The sequence below is a fragment of the Chenopodium album genome, chromosome 7 (genome assembly GCF_948465745.1).
Source record: "Chenopodium album chromosome 7, dcCheAlbu1.1, whole genome shotgun sequence".
Lineage (NCBI taxonomy): Eukaryota > Viridiplantae > Streptophyta > Magnoliopsida > Caryophyllales > Amaranthaceae > Chenopodium > Chenopodium album.
Window position 1 is genome coordinate 64,002,228 of NC_137840.1, and position 21,447 is coordinate 64,023,674.

General features: G+C 35.8%; 1 protein-coding gene across 1 annotated transcript; it reads right to left on the reverse strand.

The window, feature by feature from the left end:
* Nucleotides 1-8,066: 8,066 nt before the first annotated feature.
* Nucleotides 8,067-17,989, reverse strand: LOC145638068 (wall-associated receptor kinase-like 22). Its single transcript, XM_081689032.1, has 3 exons — nucleotides 17,151-17,989; nucleotides 8,463-8,792; nucleotides 8,067-8,359 (listed from the first exon to the last, which is right to left on the reverse strand). The coding sequence occupies exons 1-2, from the start codon at nucleotides 17,857-17,859 to the stop codon at nucleotides 8,599-8,601; spliced, it is 903 nt and encodes a 300-aa protein (XP_081545158.1). The 5' UTR covers nucleotides 17,860-17,989; the 3' UTR covers nucleotides 8,067-8,359; nucleotides 8,463-8,598.
* Nucleotides 17,990-21,447: the final 3,458 nt, after the last annotated feature.

A 21,447-nucleotide genomic window follows, 5' to 3' on the forward strand; every position in this document is an offset into this window, starting at 1 on the left:
GGAATGAAGGGTTTTTGGATATTTGATATCCGAATTTGGGAGTAATCATCCAAAGGGTTTTGGATATTTGACATCCGACATTTTTCCGATTGGACATACCAACTAACTCCCAATTTTTTTATATTTGGATAGAATATATGTTATTTGATATCCAAAATCTAAAAACTTTTGGATATCTTTAAAATATTAGATATCCGAAAATTGATATCCTATCAGACACCCTAAATATTTGAATCGGATATCCTAAATTATCAAATCAAATGGGATCGAATGTTCGGATATTCGAATCATCGGATAATTTTGATGAACCCTAATTAGTCTAAGGCAATAATCACTCTCCACGACCAATCATTGATACCAGAAGTCTACGACAACTTTTAGACCCCATAGAAGAGTCGTAGCCTGAGTTATTGTACTAGGATCCCATCCATACTCCACCCGCTAAACTACAACCAGCCTCACAACACTCATCTTGTCCCTGATCACAGTACCAGTTAACACCCCTAGCCTTTCATTCACCCCTTCGCTACAAGAAAACTTATTTTTAGCAACGATAATTTTGTGGTTACAAAAAGTATATTTTTCAATGACATTGTCACTGTTAAAAATAAATTTTTTATTTCCCTCCTTTCAAATCCTAATGTGGGTCTCCAAAAATTTCAAACTAATATTTTGTAATGACAACAAAGGCCACGGGTTTTAATCTCATCCACCCTCCTTTCAAATTGGAATATAAAGCGTCGGGTATGAAGATGGCCCATGTTGCATCCTCACTTCAAGTCCAATAGGCTCTCATGTGAGGGGCGTGATAGAGTATAGAACATAGTTATGGGATTCAACCACCAGCTTAACTTTAGTTGAGTTGGTCCATTTACAATTTATTTTAATTAATTTTAAAAGTGAATCTCTGATATTATGAGGCGTCGCATCATTGACTCAAACAACTAGCTACCCCTAAAACTAACAAGTCATGATTCATTTTGAGAAGTATCCGATAAAAATGGACTTATCATTTGTTAATTAAAAGGTTTGCTTATTTTGAACTAATCACATAAAGTTTTTTTTTTTTTTTTTTTCCTTAGAATTTTCCTTACAAGAATTTGCTATTTTCATTTTGAGCAATTGAATAAAGTTATATGTTTTTTTTTTCTATTTTGACACAATAATGATATAAATGTTGGATCGGTGGTGAAATATCATTTTCCATAAGGATTACATGTTCGATACCTTGTAATGATAATGCCAATACTTTATTTTAAACTAGTAGTAGTCCAGGCATTGCACCGGTTGCTACTTTAATTAGACCTTGTGATAATAAATTATATACATTTATTTTCATATTTATTACATAGTTTATGACTGTCTTAGATGATTTAGTAACCATCTTTCTTATAAAAGGTTGGGTGTTCAAATCCCCATATCATCACTTTTCTTATATGAAGCAATATTCTAGTTGATTGAGTAGTGATGATGTGGCGGCATAATGAGAGATGGGGTAGATGACGTAACATGGTCTACATGGCACAAAGACGTTCTTATGTCAGATAACTTAAACATATTAATTTTTTTAATTCTGTAACATATAATTTTATACTAAGTATTTCCTTAATTTTTTTTAATTCACTATTTTTCCTTTAGAAAAGCTACATATTAATTCCACCATTACTATAATTGTCTAATTGGTATACTTTTATACAATTTTTGTTTGTATTCACATATACCAAATGTTTCGGGTGAAAACAATGGGACCTTGCCGAAGGTCCTAAGATGTGGCTGAAGACTGACTCGGTCCAAATGACGTTGGGCCGAGGATTTCCTACACAACAAACACACGTAAACTGGCCTCGGAGGTTATGTCGAGGAAGACCCCTCCGATGCCGAAGTCAAACAGTGTTTAGAGAGAGAAAGATATGCAAGAGTATTAATTGCTTGAGGCTATATGTGTGAATGAGTGATAAATGGTGTAATTGAAGGCTTTTATACCTTAGCATAACAAGGAGGAGACATGGGCTTAGAGTCATATGGGCTGACCATGATAACTTGGGTCGTTGACTTGAGCTTGACTTGGCATGATTGGAGGCTTGGGCCTTGACCTTGACTTGGATTGAATCATGTATGGACCAGGCCAAATTAGGCTTAATTGGACCCAAACAACTTGCCCCCCAGACCCGATTTGGAAGGATGACGGGTTAGTTTGGATTTAATAAAAATAGAGGGAAGTAAATGATTTAATGAAATAAAAAAGATTTAAATTTTTAAACAGTCATTAACGAAATAACTGTAATTAGGATAATTAGTGGGGAAGTTGGACGGATAATGGACGGTTAATTGAAGGGGAGTGTGTTTAACGGTTACTTATTGAGGCATTTAAGAGAAATTAAGTGCACTGACCCTTAAAATATCCACTTCTGGAAATATAAAGCCGATTTTGCGCTCTCTCTCCTCACTTCTTCACAAATTCATACTCGAACTCCTTCAAGAACCCCTGAATCCGCTTCAAAACTTCGCTTGAAACCCCGAAATTAAGACTTGAAGTCGATATCCGTTGTTCCGACTGGATAAACCGGCGAATTCCGCTTCAGATTAAGGTAATCTTCTCGAATTTTCTTCTATTTTTCTTGAATTTTGAAAGCACCCTCTCTTTTCTTCGACTTTTCTCTCGAAAATCCGACAATGGCTAGAGGAAGAGGACGCCAACCCGAACGATCAGGTCAGGCTCAGGATCCGATGGACCGAACCGATACTTGGAACGGGGAAAGAGTTAGGGCTGATTCGGAAGAGGGTATCCCGGTAACCCCTCTGAATGCAGCGGCTCCCCAAGAAGAGGCCGAGGCTGGTGGCGCTGAGCAGGAGGAGGTTCTGCCTGCCGCACCTTGGAATCTTCTCCTTGGGCATGTTGAATGGCAGAATGACGAAGCCATTTCAGCAATGTTGAGAAGCGCGCCCTATACTTGGTGGGTCAGGAACGCTGAGGCCTACCGCTTTGCCGAACAGATAGAGTTGCACTTTGGCTTCTTTGAGGCGGATGGGTACTGGTGCCGAATGCCTGCGCCCACTGATAGGATTCATCGTCCACCCCCTGGATATGTGGGGGTGTACACTCGGCAGTTACAATAAGGGCTTAGGTTCTCTCTGAATCCCTTCGTCAAGGATATTTTAATAAAGTACAGGATCTCCCTATGCCAATCGACACCCGTCAGCATCCGAAGAGTGATGACGTATCTCTGGGTCTGCCGGTTCTTTGCTGTTGAGCCGAACCTGCACTGCTTCAGAAGGCTGCATAAGCTTGTGCCGAACACCCTGAGCCGATATGGTCAGCATGGCTCTGGTTGGTGGCGGATCGAAAGCCATTCTCAATACTTGACGATGTGGCCGAATGACTCTTCGGACAAGGACTGGAGAGGCCAGTGGATCTAGGTTAGGGCACCAACGGATCCGGATCACCCCCACTTCTTCGGGGCTCTCCATTATCTCTCTAGACCTGACCCAAATATGTAGGACTTGGGTCCTGAAGATGCTGATGCCACCAGCCACCCTAGTTATGAGCAGATGCACTTCTTCGGGAAGTAGGACAATCCCGGGGGGACTGGCCGAATGAAGTACATCCCAACGAGATGGCTTCCAGACACCCACTATGCCTTCCAAGAGAAGATGTTGGCGGTTGTTGGCCTCAGCCGAAAGTTCAGAGATGGTAAGTACCTTCGGCTGGGGCCGAGGACTTGCTCAGATCATTTTCGCTTTGCAACTTTAGAATTTTAAATTTCTGCTTTATTAAGCTAATTCCTTTATTCTGCTTTTTTCAGAGTTGAACGAGGCCAATTCAGGGATTGACTACGAACAACTAGGAGTGAACGCCGAAGGACTCCCGCAATCACTGATCCGAAGGACCGCCCGTTGCATCTACATTCGACGGGCCTTCAGATTGAGGCTGCTACAGACTATCTAAAGCAAAAGCCTTGGTGGGAAAAACGGGATCCCCTAAGGCGTTTACTGCCTGAGGAAGAGCAAGCTGCTCGGACAGCTGAAGAGGTTACATGGGCAATTGAGGCCTTGGAGGGAGGTGAAGGAACCTCTGGTGCTGTCGAGCAGAGAACATCTGCAAGCGAGGCTCAGCTGAGGACTTTGGTAAGCCCTTCAGCACTTTGCAAGTTCGCCTTGTTGTTGTTGTTGTTGTTTTTTTTTTTACTCAAACCCCTCTTGCCCACGACTAGACAATTTCTCGAAATTTGAATCTTCGGATTCTGAAGATATGGACGAGCAACCTCTGGTCCAAAGGAAGAGGAGAAGGACGGGCCTGGCAGTAATGGGCCCGGGTGATTTCACGCTGAGGCCGATGCCTGGCGTTGTAATAAGGGAACCTGCCGCTGGCAGAGGCAGGGTTCCCAGAGGCGCAAGGGGTCCTCCACCCCCAACTCAGCCACCACCACCAATCCCCTCGCCGCCGAAGACCCCTCCACCACTTCCCCATACTAAAGAGATGGAGGTGGATCAATGAACTCCTGACCCAAAGGAGGGGGTTCCCGAAGAGGTGTCGAACAAGGGGAGTGCTGCTGAGCTCCCCGGCGATGAAGCTGCTGCTAAAGGGGTAGTTGAAGAGGTGGCTGCCACTGATGATGCGGCCTCTGAAGGTTTCACTGCAGAAATTCAGCAAGAGGTTGACGCCCTTACTAGTCAACCTGCTGAAGAGGTTGAAAAGGTCCGCGCTGATGGGGACCAAACTAGAGAAGGGGGGAACCGATTGACCCTAACAAGGCTGAAGAAGCCCCATCATCTTCATTCCCCTCCTTCAAGACTTTTCAATCTGGGGATATGGGCTTCTCAGCATGCCGAGTCTCCATCCCCGACAACGCTCGGGCTGAGATCTGGGGGAGGTATGGAGAGAGCGCCGAGGCTTACTTCGGTGACTGCTCCCATTTGTCCGAAATGGAGCAGGTCAGAGAGTGGTCTGTCCGAGCAACTGCTGTTATAGCCGAGCCTGGCCCTTCAATCCCAGACCCTGCAAGATATAACCAAAGGCTGCTGATGTAAGTACTTGATATTATTTCATACCTTACTTCAACACTTCAGTTCATTTCATTCAGTTTCATTATCATTCATTTTTTTTTCGAACTGAACTCCAACTCTACAGGTTGTCCACAATCATACTCTTACCTGTGGGATGATTGACACTCTTCAAAATAGAGTGGACATAGCTGAGACGAAGGCAAAGCTTGCCAAGCTGAAGCAGGAAAAGGCTGAAGACAGAGCCAAGCAAGTTGTGGATTCCTTCAACGTCTTCTGCGAGGACATGGAGAAGGAGGTCCTGCCTATGATGGACGAGGGTGAGGCTCTTATCAAAGCCTTCGGCGCTGTCGATGTCAAAAGCCTCAAGGCCAGGATCGAGCTGAAGATCGCGAATGAGGTTCATTCCCGAGTGCTGGCTCGGGAAGCTTTGTTCCAGCAGAGGGTCAAGATCTTGGAGGCTGATGCTAATCGTCACCGAAAGTCCTGTGAAGATAGGGAGATCGAGCTGATTGAGGCCGACACCCAACTCGAGGCTCAGGGGAAAAGGCTGACCAGCTTTGAGACTCAACTGAATGACAAAGAAGCTAAGCTATCCCAGGTTCGGGACGAGGCCAAGCAGAAGGAGCAGCAGCTCGCTGATGCTGAGGCCAAGCTGAAGGAGCAGCAGGAGTCCTCCCAGAAGGCCTTGGAGGAGGTTCAAAAGAAGCTGGTCGATGCTGAGGCTCAGCTGGCCATCAAAGTTTACTCCAAGGAGGAGTACTCGACTGCCTACAAGAATGGGTACATGGTGGCCCGAAGACTGGCCCTCCATGCAGCTCCCGAGTTGGACTGGTACCAATGTGAGATTTGGGTTGAAGACCCCAAAGATCCTCATATGGAATTTGCCAGCCAGGCTGAGGTAGATCTGGAGAACCGTCTTCAAGATAAGGAATTGGAGGACGCTGAAGCTGAGGAGGCTGAGAACAGAGCGGGTGAATCTCAAGCTCAAGTTCAGCCTGCTTCTTCAGCGGCCGGGGCTGATGCCACCTTGGACCCCAGTGTTGTTGGAAGGCCTGATCCTTCAGCTGAAGCCTAGGGACTCGGGCAGTTGTAGGGAATATTTCAAGCGTTAACCCCATGCTTGAACCCCACTGTGATCATACACTAAATTACGGTGGCGTCCAACAGGGAAGAAGATAGAGCAAAAGAGTCGCCAACAAGTTTTAGGAACTTGTAAACCGTTCACAGGGTGAAGGTTACACCCCTTAATGATCCAAGAGATCGTCAACTCCATAAGGTCTTGAACCAAATAAGGGTTCGGGGATGAAGGTACAAATCCAACCTTAAAGAGATTGAACCTGCCCTAATAATAGGCCGCTACTTTATTCTGATTGTATTCATGTGCGCTTTTTAATTAACATGCAATCAATAGGATTAACCTAAACCTGTTTATCTATGTTAGTTGAATATAAATGCACAAATAAATCTATTATTGGCGATCACTAGAATTATAATCACATTAACACTAAACAAAATTATTAAATATCTTATTAAGCGTGATTACAAATACCAATTCCCTTTAAACATGCAATAAAAGGTGATCAAGCAATAACAATAAATATCAAGCAACATAATAATGATAAATATAAATTATAATCAAAATAACATCAATAATAATAAAATAATCATAATCATCATATTAAATAAAATAATCATCATCAAAATAATAACAATAATAATATTCATAATAACAATTATAATCATAATCATGTTCATGTTAATATTAAAGCATAATAATAGCAAGATCCTAGGCGTGATACTAACAAGATTAATAACAAACCCTAGCATGTCACTAAGCAATAAAAATCAAATCTTTAACCCTAACATGATACTAAAAATCATAAATATTAGGAAGAACATAGGAACCATCGTAACAATCATATTTAAAATTAAAATTACCCTAGTACATGATACTAGGAATATCATAATAACAATATAAACATGATTTCTACATCATAACATCAATTAAAACCATTAAAGTACTTACTTTGATGCCTCGTACCTCTTTCTAATAACAAAATACACACGTTAGTAACTTCAAGGAAAATAATAATCAAAACAATTAAATTAAATAATTGAAAGAGAAATTTGGGACCAAATTAAACCCTCAGAAATTAAACCTTTCACGTCTAGGGCGAAGGAAACTTCGAATATGGCTAGGTGTTTCTAGATCTTGCGAATGCGGAATTTTGTATGCAAAAGATTAGTTTAAAGAGAAAGAAAAGGAAAGATGAATTAATGAAGAAAACTTGATGAGAATTGGTGAATGATTAAAGAGAGAATTAGAGCATTAATGATTGCGAATGAAAAACTGATTGTAGGTGAGAATTCGTGTGAATTGCTGTATGAAAACGGAGTTTTTAATACGTTATTTATAGAGAAAATCAGCCAAAAAGATAAAATATCAAAACAGAGCACTTCACTAGTAGAAAAAGGCTCATTTGTGTCGCTCATTTATAGTGTATTTGCGTCGCTTCTATCAGCGACGCAACTGCTCGCGACGCAAATGACTTAAAAGTCATTTGCGTCGCTCCTAGGAGCGACGCAAATAAGAGTCATTTGCGTCGCTCCTTTATAAAGGAGTGACACAAATAAGAGTCATTTGCGTCGCTCCTTTATAAAGGAGCGACGCAAATGACTCTTATTTGCGTCACTCCTTTATAAAGGAGCGACGCAAATGACTCTTCTGATAAACTTCTTGTTTGTTATTTGCGTCACTCTTTTATAAAAGAGCGACGCAAATGACTCTTCATATAAACTTCTTGTTTGTTATTTGCGTCACTTGTTTATATAGGAGTGACGCAAATGACTGACTAGACAATACAAAACTGCTTTATTTGCGTCACTTGTTTGTTTAATGAGTGACGCGCGCAAATGAGGTGAATTTTTTTTTTTTTAATTATAATAATTGCCTTGTATATGTTTGTAGTACATGTTTTCCTTGCTAGTGGTATAAAGTTATATGCTAACGCTAATATAATTGAAAGGGAGTCATTGCAACTATATTGCCAAAACTTGCGGGAGGTCCTAAGACAAAACATTTGATACCATAAAGATGTTTGTACTACAATTTCCCAATATGATTTTAACAAAAGAAACATAGTATTCAGTAATCATGAAAATGCTTCAAGTATCAAAATTCAAGGGTCTGCAAACAATACTAATTTCCAAGCCCTGTGATAGATCCTAGCTACATCACAATATATATCTATCTAAAAAAACACCTTAAATTCCGGCAAAAGCCTTCTTTCCACCAGCAGTAGCTCCAGCTGGAATCACCTTCAACACATTGAACCTCACTGTCTTTGAGATAGGCCTGGATAATTATCAGGGAAATATGATCAAGTTAAACACTGAGAACTGTTAGAAATATACACAAATAACACAATATCAACCAAAGTGCTCCAAGAGCAACTGACCTGCATTGACCAATGATAACGTGGTCTCCTTCCTTGACACGGAAACAGGGTGACACATGTGCAGGGATGTTTGAATGCCTCTTCTCGTACCTGCAAGCAACATAACAGCAAACAAAATAATAAGAATACCGAACAATCACATATAACACAACAGCACTTGGGAAAACAAAATAGCTAATACTTGCCTTTGATACTTCTTAATGTAATGAAGGTAGTTACGACGAACAATAATGGTTCTCTGCATCTTAGCACTGTGGCAAGTACCAGCTAGAATACGGCCCCTGATTGAAACAGAGCCGGTAAAGGGACATTTCTTGTCAATGTAAGCTCCTGATATCGAACAATAGTACATTAGTTATGCATGAATGACAATTAACAGTACTCAATGGGAAAAAAACAGGTCTTAGGATTTAGTTGAAACAAAGCACCGCACTGCCTGAGTGCAGATGCACTTTCTAAAATAATTTCATAGCATCTTGCCCAAGATGCACCTCAAAACTAGCTTTTGTAGGATTAAAACAAAGTAATGATATTGAGCTAAGATCCTAAACTCAGGTTGCTCCCGACTACTTACTCGGCTTCTACGCTCATTTTTTATTTTTATAAGGAGAATTGTAGGAATTCTCCCATTTTCCATATAAATGAAGCAGTACAACAAAATGAAGTTAAATATAAAGGATAGGGGTAACAAGGTCAGAGAACATGATAAAACTACAGAAAATATTGTTTGAAGGAATGATGCCTTCTTTCCTTCCCATTACTCCTAAAAGCATCTTGCCGACTAAACCATAATATTTCCCATGAAAACTTTACACAATATATCATATTCCCATCATATGCTTGGTATCATTAGCTTCTTATCAATGGACTTTAACCAACACCTCAGAGGCTTTCTTTGAAATAAACTTTCTTACACAGCATATAATCCCAAACGATTCCAACATACAACAAAATATCCTCAAATTTCATCACAAAACATTGATAGATAGCTGTATCATATCTACTTGGGCCCAACAAGTATAGGAAACTTTAGATTTTCATTCAGTCCTTAAACATGGGAAAACGACGCTTGTGTCCCTAGTCTCAACTCTCAAGTACTTGTTAGATTTACCAATAAATTTGCAAGAAAGTGGTTGTTTCCTTTGAATAATACTTTAAAAGAGCTTGATATTCTATCAACAATAAAAAAGATCAAGAGCTTGCTCTGCTATCAATTAGTTAAAGAGCTTGTTGTGCTATCAACAATGAAAAAGTGAAAAACTAGTACAAATCCGGAACTGAGTTGAATCTAAGTTGCTTCTCCATAAATTTTACCCTCTCTAAAGTGCATCTATTGGCATCCTTCTTATCTCCTCAAACTAGAACATTATCCCATGTATAAATCAAACTATAAATTCTTCCCAAAGGTCAAGATACTTAGTTCAGGTAACATAGCATTAACAAAGTACAATCACACTTATTTATAAAAAAAAAAGGTACAATCACACTGAAGAGACCATTTAAGAATCAACGTGATCACGTCACATAGTAGCAAGATATTGATGCCCAGCTCCACCTAAAAGCATTGGGTGATAAATAGCTTTACATTGAATCAACAACAACAAATATGTGTCGCATCAGGGATCATGTCTTTGATTGAATTTAGAACGATTAAGAAAATATATAAGATCAAGAAGGAAGTAACAAATCTCAAATTTCTATAAATAGCCTAAACCAAAACCCAAAAAGTAGTCCTCTGTCAAGACAAATGTCAAACAACCACAAAATCTGATTACTGATTACAAGAGATCACTATAACACAAGCATATCAAAATGGCTAGTTTGCCCATACTTGACACAACAATGCTCAAGTATCAATCAGCCAACCATGTCATAAAGAACCAAGACTAACAATTCTAATACACAGCTTTAATGGCTAAAGCTAAAATAAAGGCCCCTGTGTTGTGTTCAAGAAAAAAAAATCCAACGTGTTTCAACATCAAATTTCCCCGGCAAATAATACAGATAAGAATCTTAAATCAGCTTTCTCCATCCATTCTAGAAATAACAACAATACATGTTAAAATATCACAATAACAAAACACCAAGATGGAATATGAGGAAAGAGATCAAAGAAGGAGAAGATGGAGGAGGAGAGAGAAGCGGAGGTGAGAGAGGCGAAAGAGAGAGAAAGAGAAGGAGAGAAGGGCGGATGAGAGAGAAGTAGAGAAGGGGCGGTTGAGAGAAAAGGGGGAAATCATTTTGGGACATTAGGGTTTTAAGAGAATAGATGGCCCGTGTTTTTTTATATGTAATTATATATTCCGACGGAATATTCCGTCAGAAATTTCCGACGGATTTTAATTCCGTCGGAAATTTAACTTTCTAACGGAATTTTCGATCGGAAAGCGTATTTTTTCCAACGGATTTTATTCCGTCAGAAATTTCTGATGGATTGTTAAAATTCGTCGGAATTAACCGACGTAATAAAAATCCGTTGAATTTCCGATGTTACCGAAGGAATTTCGTGTCCGTCGGAATTTAGCCTTTTTCTAGTAGTGATTATCTTTTCAGCAAGAATCAATGGCATTTGCTGTTGACAAAAGGTTTTACTATGATTCAGGAAGGAATAAGAATTTTAGGTCACAAGGTGGTGGTAATTTCCAGAAGCAGAATCAATTTTGAAGCCACAATGGCTTCTCTGAAATTATCAGAAATTACAAAAGGATCATAGACAAAATTCAGCCTAATTAACTTAGCTAGCATCTCCACTTAAATTTAGCCTAATTAACTTAGCTAGCATCTCCAAGATTAAAAGCATCTCCACTTAAATTTTTTCTGAACTACTTCTTCATCTTTTCTCTAAACTTCCTACCATCATCAATACAACACCGCACGACAATGAAATTGACATTGAAATTCGTTCATATCTCTATGTTTCTCCTCCTTAGCATTCGTTAAAATTAAGGGTGAGCGTAGCAGGGTACCTTGTAAAAATCTCAAGACCCGGAACCAAAACCTATTGCAACAGGTTCTTGAAAATAGAAACCGAAACCTCCAGGTTTCGGTTCCCGAACAGGGTACCCTGTCTTTCAAAATAAGCATAATATATAGTAACTTGATAAATAAAAAATAGATGTTCACAATAAAAGCTTACAACTTTAATACAAATATAACAAACCAACACTAATTGTCTAGTATATTTGATACAAATACTTATATTAACACCATTAATTAAATCATTAAGAGTAAGATGAAAAATGAATAAGAAGAGGGAGAAAGGTAGGCGACAGCTGGTGTAAGAAATGAGAAGTGATGTATAAGCTTAAGGTCAGATTTATTTTGAGGCTTACTTAATTATATAATTTTGATATTGAGCTTTTATACTTAGGCTTAAATGATAGATTCCAATTTCGTATAACTTATAGTGATCCTATAATAACAGGGTGCCCTACAGGTATAGGGTCTAAAATTTTATTTCCCAGAACCAGAATCTGATCTACAGGTTCCGATTCTGAAACCTACTGTTCCGAGCAAGTTTCGATTCCAAGTCAGGGTACCCTGAATTTTTGCTCACTCCTAGTTAAAATTATATTTTGACATTGACAATATTTGGCACAAAAAATCACAATAATCAAAGAGCTTAATAAGAGGGATCTTGCTAGCTAACATATTACTTAAAATTATATTTTGACATTGACATTAATTGGCACAACAAATCACAATAATCAAAGACCTTAATGAGAGGGATCTTGCTAGCATATTACTTAATAAGAGGGAGCTCAATAAAATTATGTTTTGACATTGACCTTAGATAATTACTTAATATATTACTTAAAATAGTATTAAGTTTGGAATGAATGACAAAATCACTCGTCGATTGGTGTAATTAATGATAATTTTTCTTTAATATTTTCACATTTAGTTTTCTTATCTAATGCCCCAAGGATACTCGTTAGCTTTTGCCTAATAAGATAGGGGGAAAAATCTAGGTTGGAGATTTATTAAATTAAGAGAAATTTGTAAAAAAAAAAAATGACCTTTTAAATGAGTGAAAAATTGTTTAAAAGGACATTTTAAGTTGTACTCCATCTGTCCCTATTTGATTGTCACTTTTGTCATTTTGGGTGCCCCTAGATGTTTGTCACATTTCACATTTTCATAATTATTAAGGTACATAAAAAGACTTTTATACTATATTCCCTCATTTTTTTGTCCTTATTATGTTATATTCCTATTTTACCCTAACATTTTCCACAAAAATTGTGTCAACTTTTGCAGTGATTTCCCTTAATATTGTTGGGAAGAATGACAATTCCATATATACTTCTACTTTTTTAAATATTCCCAAATTACTGTCCATGTCAGCTATTAATGAATTTTAATTTTTTTTCTATTTTTTTTTTGCAAAAACGCTATCTCATATGGCGGTTTTAGTGGGAACACCGCCACATCAATTAGCGGTTTCCACTCATTAGTCACTATCAAAATTCCATCCTCATCTCTCTGCTTTCTCATTCTCATAGTATCACTTTTTTTCGATAAAAAAAGTCCCTAACTCTCCATCGCCCATCATCCATTATACCTCACTCAAATCATCTCAACCATCTCAACCATATCAATCATCTCATCTCTCTACTTCTCTCATTAATTTTTCAAATTTTCATTCTCAAATTTATTTGGTAAGGGGGTTTTTAAATTCAGTTTGGGAATTTGATATTTTTAATTCAATTGGTCCTGGGTAGTTTGTAATACCTCGTATTTTCATACGTATTTTCTAATTAATTAATTAAGAAGTATTTTATAAAAAGGGTATTTTAGTAAATTTATTATTTGGATCCAAAATAATATTTGAATTTTGGCGCAAAATCATTTTGAAAACTAATCATCATTTTGGATAAGATTTATTATCCATTTATCCTATTTAAAAACCGGATTATTTATATATTTTGGATATTTTATTTATGGCAAAAAATATATTTTATTAATTAATTAATATGTCCGAAAATTCTTATTAATTAGCTAGGAATTTCGGATATCCTATGTGTAGGAAATCTAATTTTTCTTAGTTATTTTGTTGGTGAATAATTGGTATTTAGTTAATTAATTATTCTATATTATTTACATAATTATTTTATTTCTTAAAAACCGAGCAAAATCTTCCTAAATATATTTATAGGATTCCGAAAATTTGAGCTATGGTAAGCTCAATATTTTCGGCCATATTGAATTATTTTGGGGGAATTTAACTGCTAAAATTATATTTTAATTATCTCCCAAAATCTCTTATTTTCCTTAATTATAATTCTCCGTCTTTTTAATATCTACTCATCATATTTTCTTGCCAATCATTCTTCTTAATTATTCCCCAAGTAATTCTAATTTCCTTATTATTTTTCATGACACACATACCTTCCATATTCAAGTATACACAATCACCTTAATATACAAACTTTCCTTAATTTTTTTACTCACTTCTCCAAGTAATTCTATAAACCCTACTTGCAATAATTCTTCCCACATTCTCTTGCCATAATTCTTGCATGATCAAGCCTATAAATACCCCTTCATACCTCTCGCATTTTTCACACCAATTCTCTTCTTTTCTTCTCCTTAATTTTACACAAATCATCACGTTTATCTTTGAAGCCAATTTTCGGGCACTTCTGGTCCTTTTTGGGGGTATTGATGTTTAACAGATGATTGTTCCTCTTAAAATATCCGTGAGATTAGGCTCAAGAATCACCCAATTCGGAGTCATATCAAAGGAGTTATAGCCTCTGCAAGTTCTGCCTATTCTTTACAACGCAAATCCAATTCTTCTCTTTTCCTTGGTTGCTTATCTTTTCTTATTCTCTTCTCTTATTCTCTTATTATTATTATTATTATTATTATTATTATTATTATTATTATTATTATTATTATTATTTTTATTATTATTATTATTATTATTATTATTATTATTATTATTATTATTATTATTATGAGTATTTTTAATTATATAAAATCATATTTTTCATGATGTTTATGAGAAATTAATTTAAAAGGTTCATGTACATATACTTGGTGGTTTTTAATTATTTGTTAACCTTATATTGATTAAGGTTATATTTTTTTGTAGGTGTGTTCGATCAAGGTTCTTGAGGTACTTTTTGAGTAGTTTTTCTAGCTAGGATTAAGCTAAGATACGTTTAGGTGGCTAGATACCTTTGAAAGTGATTGGTTTAAATAACATGTTTTACATGATTTGGTTGGTGATTGAATTAAATTGATTTGAATTATGATTTTGAAATAAATTATGTTTGAAGGTATTGATTTTAATTAAAGTATTTTGAATGATGGATTTTTAAATCATGTTTTGAATGGTTTGGATTACTTATCGTGTTTAAAAAAAGGAATTGATTTTAAAAGGTTTGTTGAATTAAATAAAGGATTTTCAAGGAAGAGTTGTTGATTTTGAAAAGTATTAATATGAGATTTTATTCTCAAGTATTTATTTACAAGGTTTGATTTTGAAAGCATGTGGAATTATTAAAAAGGAGTTTGAATTATATTGGAATTATTGGATATTGAAAGGATTTATTGAACCATTGAATTATTATTAATAATGCTTTATAAGCATGTTAGTAATCCCACTATGCGGATTTGATTTATTTATAAGGCCTTGGACTTTGTATGACCGGGTCTTTCCTCAAGAATAGCCTTGTAATATAAGGAGACTAGCTTGGGGGGTGTGCACACTTGGGTGAGGAATTGGATTAAAAGGAATTGGTTCTTAATAAAGGAATTAGTTTTATTAACTATTATTTTGAATATTGAATCATTGGAGTCGGTTATGGAATAATGAGTTTTAAATTATTGGATTAATTATTGGAATTGATTTTAAAAGCATGTTTGCAAATAAATCAAGTTTACATTATCTTGCACTTATCATACTTAGCATATTTTGCTAATCCGTATTTCCTATTTGTTTTGGTTCGCTCTGTTTACCATAATGGTAAGCAGTGTTGACTATTTTCAGGTGGAGTGATGAATAAGCATAAGGGAGTCCTGAGATTTGCTTCACCTAGTTTAGGAAGGTTGGTCTTGTCTTTATTTTCAAGCACTCATAACAATGTTACTATTTTTATAAGTATTAATAAAAGAAAGTGGGCTGCCGGCAGTAGGGTTAGGGGTTAAAGGGTGCCAGAGAAGATTGAGACCAATAAAAGCGACTTCCCCCTAAAGTTGGGATTATTCAATGATAATCCAAAGTTGGGATTATTAAAAGGGAATGGATTAAGTTGGGATTATTTTTATCAATTTTTCCTTATTTATATTATATATATTCCTCATTGTAATATTTTTCATATAAATGAAACATATGACAATTTCTCTCTATTTTTTTTTCACTATTAAATTAAGATTTGAATTTTTTTAACGGGAGGTGTATAATTAATTTTACGATGAATTATTACCTGGATTATTTTAGAATTTTTATAGAGAATTTTTTTTACATAAAATAAAAACCGCCACTTGAGTTGGCGGTTTTCTCCCAATTGAAAACCGCTAACTCAGGGTTCGTTTGGTTTTGCTGTGGTTTTCTATTTTTTGGTTTTTTGTTTTTTAAAATTATATGATATATGTCCCATAATGAATAAAAATCATTTCAACTTATTAAAATCATGATAATTTTGAAAACTAACAACAAAAAAGTGAAAACACCCTTTATTTTCTTGTTTCATGTTTTTGGTTTTTGGTTATCAAAAAACCCAAAATGATGCTAAACAAGCCCTCAAGTAACGGTTTTGTGTTAAACATTTTTTTAAAAAAGAAGGTTTAATGTGTTAAATGGTGATGTAGATAGTGGATTGGGTAATTGTAAAAGTTTAGTTGTATTTATGGAATTGGAAGTAATTGGAGCATTATTAAAGGAAAGCACTTTAAATTTAATGTTTTTACTCTTGAATATATCAATTTATCTTTCCCATGTACTTTAATTATTTTTAATATTAGAAATGTCTCTTTTTATTACTTTATTAATTGAAAATTTTATTTTCCCAAATACTTTGATTACTTCACATTTTCCACCTTAATTCCTGTGATTTTTCGTCAAAAATGACAAACAAAAGGGGACGGATGGAGTATTATGTTGTGAGGGGGTACTTAGCTGAGTTTTTGGGGTGGTCAACGACGGAGCTCCAACATTGTGTCTCACGTGACTTATTTAAAAAAATCCATTTTCTCCCAAATTTCTCTCCTTTTCGATAGAAAGAGAAAACGGAAAAATGAAAGGGGTAGTTTGAAAAGGAGGGAAATTTGGGAATTTTTTTTTTTTTTTTTATTTTACAAAAAAAGCAACGTGACTCTTACGTGAGTTTCAATGCTAGAGCTTCGTCGTTAACCACCTCGAAAACTTAGCCATGTACCCTCTCGATTAGAACATTATACAACTTCAAAAGTCTTTTTTCACAATTTTTCAGTTAAAAGGTGCTTTTAAAACATAGTCGACCACTTAAAATGTTTTTTTTTCACAAATTTCTTTTAAATTAATAAGAGACTGATTAGATAAGCTTATGTAAACTTTATACAAGTATTAATTTGTATAAAATGGTTATTTTTAATCTAAATTAAAATAAGATGAAATAATTCAAAAAACCAAAGTATCACTTAATAGATAAAGTTCACACTACCTGTTTGTTAAAAAAAAAATAAAAAAGTTCACACTACCTTCATTATCAGGCCAATGAAGCGTCACCGGAAAAGCAGACATCGGTGTAGCAGTGGATGCAACGGTTGGAAAATATTCCCGACTTATCAAAAAGGCCGACCTGCAATGTGCCGATCCATCTTTGGCACTGACACTTATACTATATCGATCATAATATTGAGGGTTGACTGCTTGACAACAATTATTAAAGCCATAACATTGTTCCGTGATCATATCTGTTGGTGATGTCGGAATCAATTTTGGACGATCAGTAGCACAAATTGAAGTGCATCCTTCCATTGTCACTTCATCCAAATAATAACTATAGAATAATGCATATCCCTGGCACCCGACTGATGCAAAAACATTAGAATCTGCAAATGAAAAGCCAGTAGATGTAATGATATCAGGACTGCTCCAATGTTTCTCAGTACCATTACACGCAGTGACCGATGGTAGCTTAACTATTACTGTTCTGCTTGAATTTCGCACCTCAACAATCTCAAGGTCGAGTTTTTTTAGATACGGTATTGATTGGTTTGAGGATGATGAATTACAAGAGACGGCATAGTTGGGGTCGGAGAAACAGTGGTTTGGGCCAATACCAAATGGGTATGGGATTTTTATGTTTCCACAGTGGTGTATGCAATCTAGCTCAGATGGTCTACATAAACAAGATGATATGAATGCTAGGATAACAAATAGTGGGTAGGAGTTCAGAGTTTTCATTTTTCTAGTTTGCTGCAAGTCACATTCTAAGGCTTAAGTATTACCATAAATATCTTTTGAGTATCATTAATAAACTGAATAAGATCTAATACGATCACCCAAAAAAAAAAAAAAAAAAAAAAAAAAAAAAAACAAAGGTTGGCTATTACCACCAATCACCTCCAACTAACGGATTCCGTCCATAAATCCGTTTGTGGGCCCTACCTTGCATATGTGTCACCAAATTATTGGGTAATTTTTTTTTAAAAATAAACAAAAAATATATATATAAAAAAAATCTCCATCCATCAACCGGTGGTTGTTGCCACCGTCAGGACCCCCACCGCTGGACCGGCTATGACCAGCCCTACCACCTAACCGCTACCAGCCCCCAACACCTAACCGCTACAACCAGCCCCCAACACCTAACAGCTACACAACGACCACCGCACCAGATTTGAAACCCCTTTCCACTAATTTTTGACCTCAAAACCCTAGCCACCAAATTCCAACCACCCATAAAGCCCCTCCTAATTCCGACCACTCTTAAAACCCAAGCCACCACAAAATTCCGCACTCCTAAAACCCTAGCCACCACCTAATTCCGACCACCTCCCTAACCCATACACCAAATTCCGGCCCCTCCTTAGCCCCACATGAAATTTCGAACAATAATATGGTGACACGTGTGCAAGGTAGGCCCCACTAACGGATTTATGGACGGAATCCGTTAGTTTGAGGTGATTGGTGGTAAAAGCCAACTTTTATTTATTTATGTGGTGGTAAAATAAATCGTTTTTTATATGGAGGTGGTAAAATCAATTAAGTCGTTTTTTGGAGGTGGTAAAAGTCAAAATTTTCTAATAATTTTATTTTCGCAAAAATAAGGTAAAGTCAATGGAATTTAAAACTAATATTCTTAATACCACGCAGTTAAACTTTGAATAATCAACTTCTTTTGAAAAGAACTTTGAATAATCAACTAGTAAGTGCCGTGTTTTATTTCATTTACTTTTCTAATGAATTATTGACTTGATGTGGCTCAGCTTAATAATTTTTTTTTTTTTTTTTTTTTTTTTTTTTTTTTTTTTTTTTTTTTTTTTTTTTTTTTACTGGGACAGCTTGATAATTAATCTTTTTTTTAACAAAGAAATGAGCATATTATATTAACACTAGATGATTAAGAGCATCTAGGAAATCCAAAGTTTGTACCCAAAAGCAAGGTTCATGCATGATGCCACAGAAAAGAAAATTGGCAATCAAGAACCTTAGTAAAGCCGTAAAGAAGAAAATAACATAAAGCATAAAAGAAATAAAGTGACTAAAATAAGGAAGGCTACAAAAGCATTATAAAGGGTGGAGCATGAAGATAGCCCAAGAATAGCATCAAAGCAGCGCTAAGTCATAGCCATTGTGCATGGCCATAGCATTGACCAGCTCTTTAGAGTAGAAGTGGTAGACAGTGTCATCTTCGTCATGCTCTTGAAGTCGTCCCGTCTCTGCTAACCCATGAGCAATTTTGTTGGCCGAGCGTTTAACATGAAGAATAGTAACACTCCAATCTTTAGCCAAAAGCTTAGCCACATCATTGATGATATTTGAGAGGTAGCTTGATATTTAATCTTATATCTAACAAATATAGAAAAATCTAGTCAAATTGCATTGTGTATGGCCGACATGGCGTGACCAAGTCTTTTGTTGGGTGCGAACAATAAATATATAATCTATCTATATTACTTCCTCTGTTACATATTATTCGCAACAAAGAAATATTTTATGTCTCACAAATAATACCCCTTTGTTGCGAGTAATACGTAACGGAGGAAGTATTATTTTTGAGCCCATGAACAACCCACATGTGAGCATTCTCTTGTCCCACACTAAAAACACTAAACACTTATAAAAAAGAGAGTGTAGTGGTAATGAAATCCAACATTGAAAGAATTCAAGAGTTACCACTACAATATAATGCTAAGCGGCTACTCTCCTCATTGCCATATGATTTTGAGGTGCAACCTCCTTGGTCTTATAAAGTGGACTTGCACTCTCCCATAATGAATGCGGCTCAGACTCGTATTTAACAATTATTAAAACTCATGGCAATACATACCATATTGTCATGTGTCAATGTCAATATATGTTATGCTACGTGTCTCCTTTTCTTAACCAATAAATCTATCTATATTCTTAAAAATCAAAACAACTTTAGTTAGTGCTTTAAGATGAGAGAAAACGTTTTAGCTTTTAAAGTTTTAAACTATACAAAACGTTTCAACGTGATTCATGTTCTTTTCAATTCCCATATTTAAATAATCATAACTGTTAATTTAAAAAATATTTTAGTTTTGGTAATACTTCGTAACTAATACTTCGTATGAAACTGATTACTAATATGGCTGGAATACCATAATCACTCATTGTAACACAATTACATTATAATTATCCATTTATGATATGAAAAATATCGACTCAAACATGTAAAGTCCAAAAAATAGATGTCATGGCCGAGTCAATCCAATAGATTTAAATTTACATCTTACAAAATTTGTATGATCATCCAAATCACTAATTAGAGGCTAATGTGACTCTTTGCAAAATATTTTAATGTAACAAAATTAGTTGCAATGAAATTGAAATGATTGTGATGTTATCTTTAATCTCACATTACATTAGATTACCCGAGACATCACTCAGGCCAACAACTGGTTGCTACTCTAAAAGTGACCTCAAGTTATAATTAATTGTAAAATTACTAAAATATATATTTGGACAAATCTATTTGGACATTCGGCAACTGATAAATTTAAGATTTGTTTTTTAAACTCATGAATGGAAACGCGTGGTAGTAATTAAACCTTTTTTTTTTTTTTTTTTTTTTTAATATCTATGGGATAATTTCTAGAGAAAATATACAAGTAATATTTTGTATTGTGGTATATGATGTATATGTGTGAAAAAGTGGTAAGCAAAGAGGGATGATATAAAATTTTATTGATCTAACTTATTGGCCAGTTTTGATGCCTTGATGGTCTAAACAATAATTAAAATATTGAGCTAACAACAATCTCTTGACATCATATTCCGTATTAGATATAACACAAATTTTTATATGTGGCTGGACATCATACCGTATGGCCAATTAATGTAGGAATTACTTCGTTAGTGTAATAGGGGTTACTTGGTCATTGTTAAAGGGATTACTTTGTCAGTATTATAAGGGTTACTCAATCAGTGTTAAAGGAGTTACTCGGTCAGTATTAAAGAGGTTATTTGATTAGTGTTATCGGGGTTACTTTGTTTCTTTTACAAATGGTCACACGGTATGACCAGCTAGCTACACACAAGACTGTCTAACTTGACCAAATAAATATGGTTTCAATTGGTATTATATTGTTCTTATTGTAAATGATAGAGGGTTTGAGATTTAAATCTTGGCAAGAGAGGGTATATGATAGAGTATAAAACTTTATGGGACGAAAGAAGTTCATACTGATTCAACCCAAACCGTGTCTTAGTGACCTTATCATTGGCATTCCAAAAAAGTAAAGAAACACTACATTAAAACACTAAAGACTTTGATCGATGGAGCTCTAAGCTCGGATAAGTATC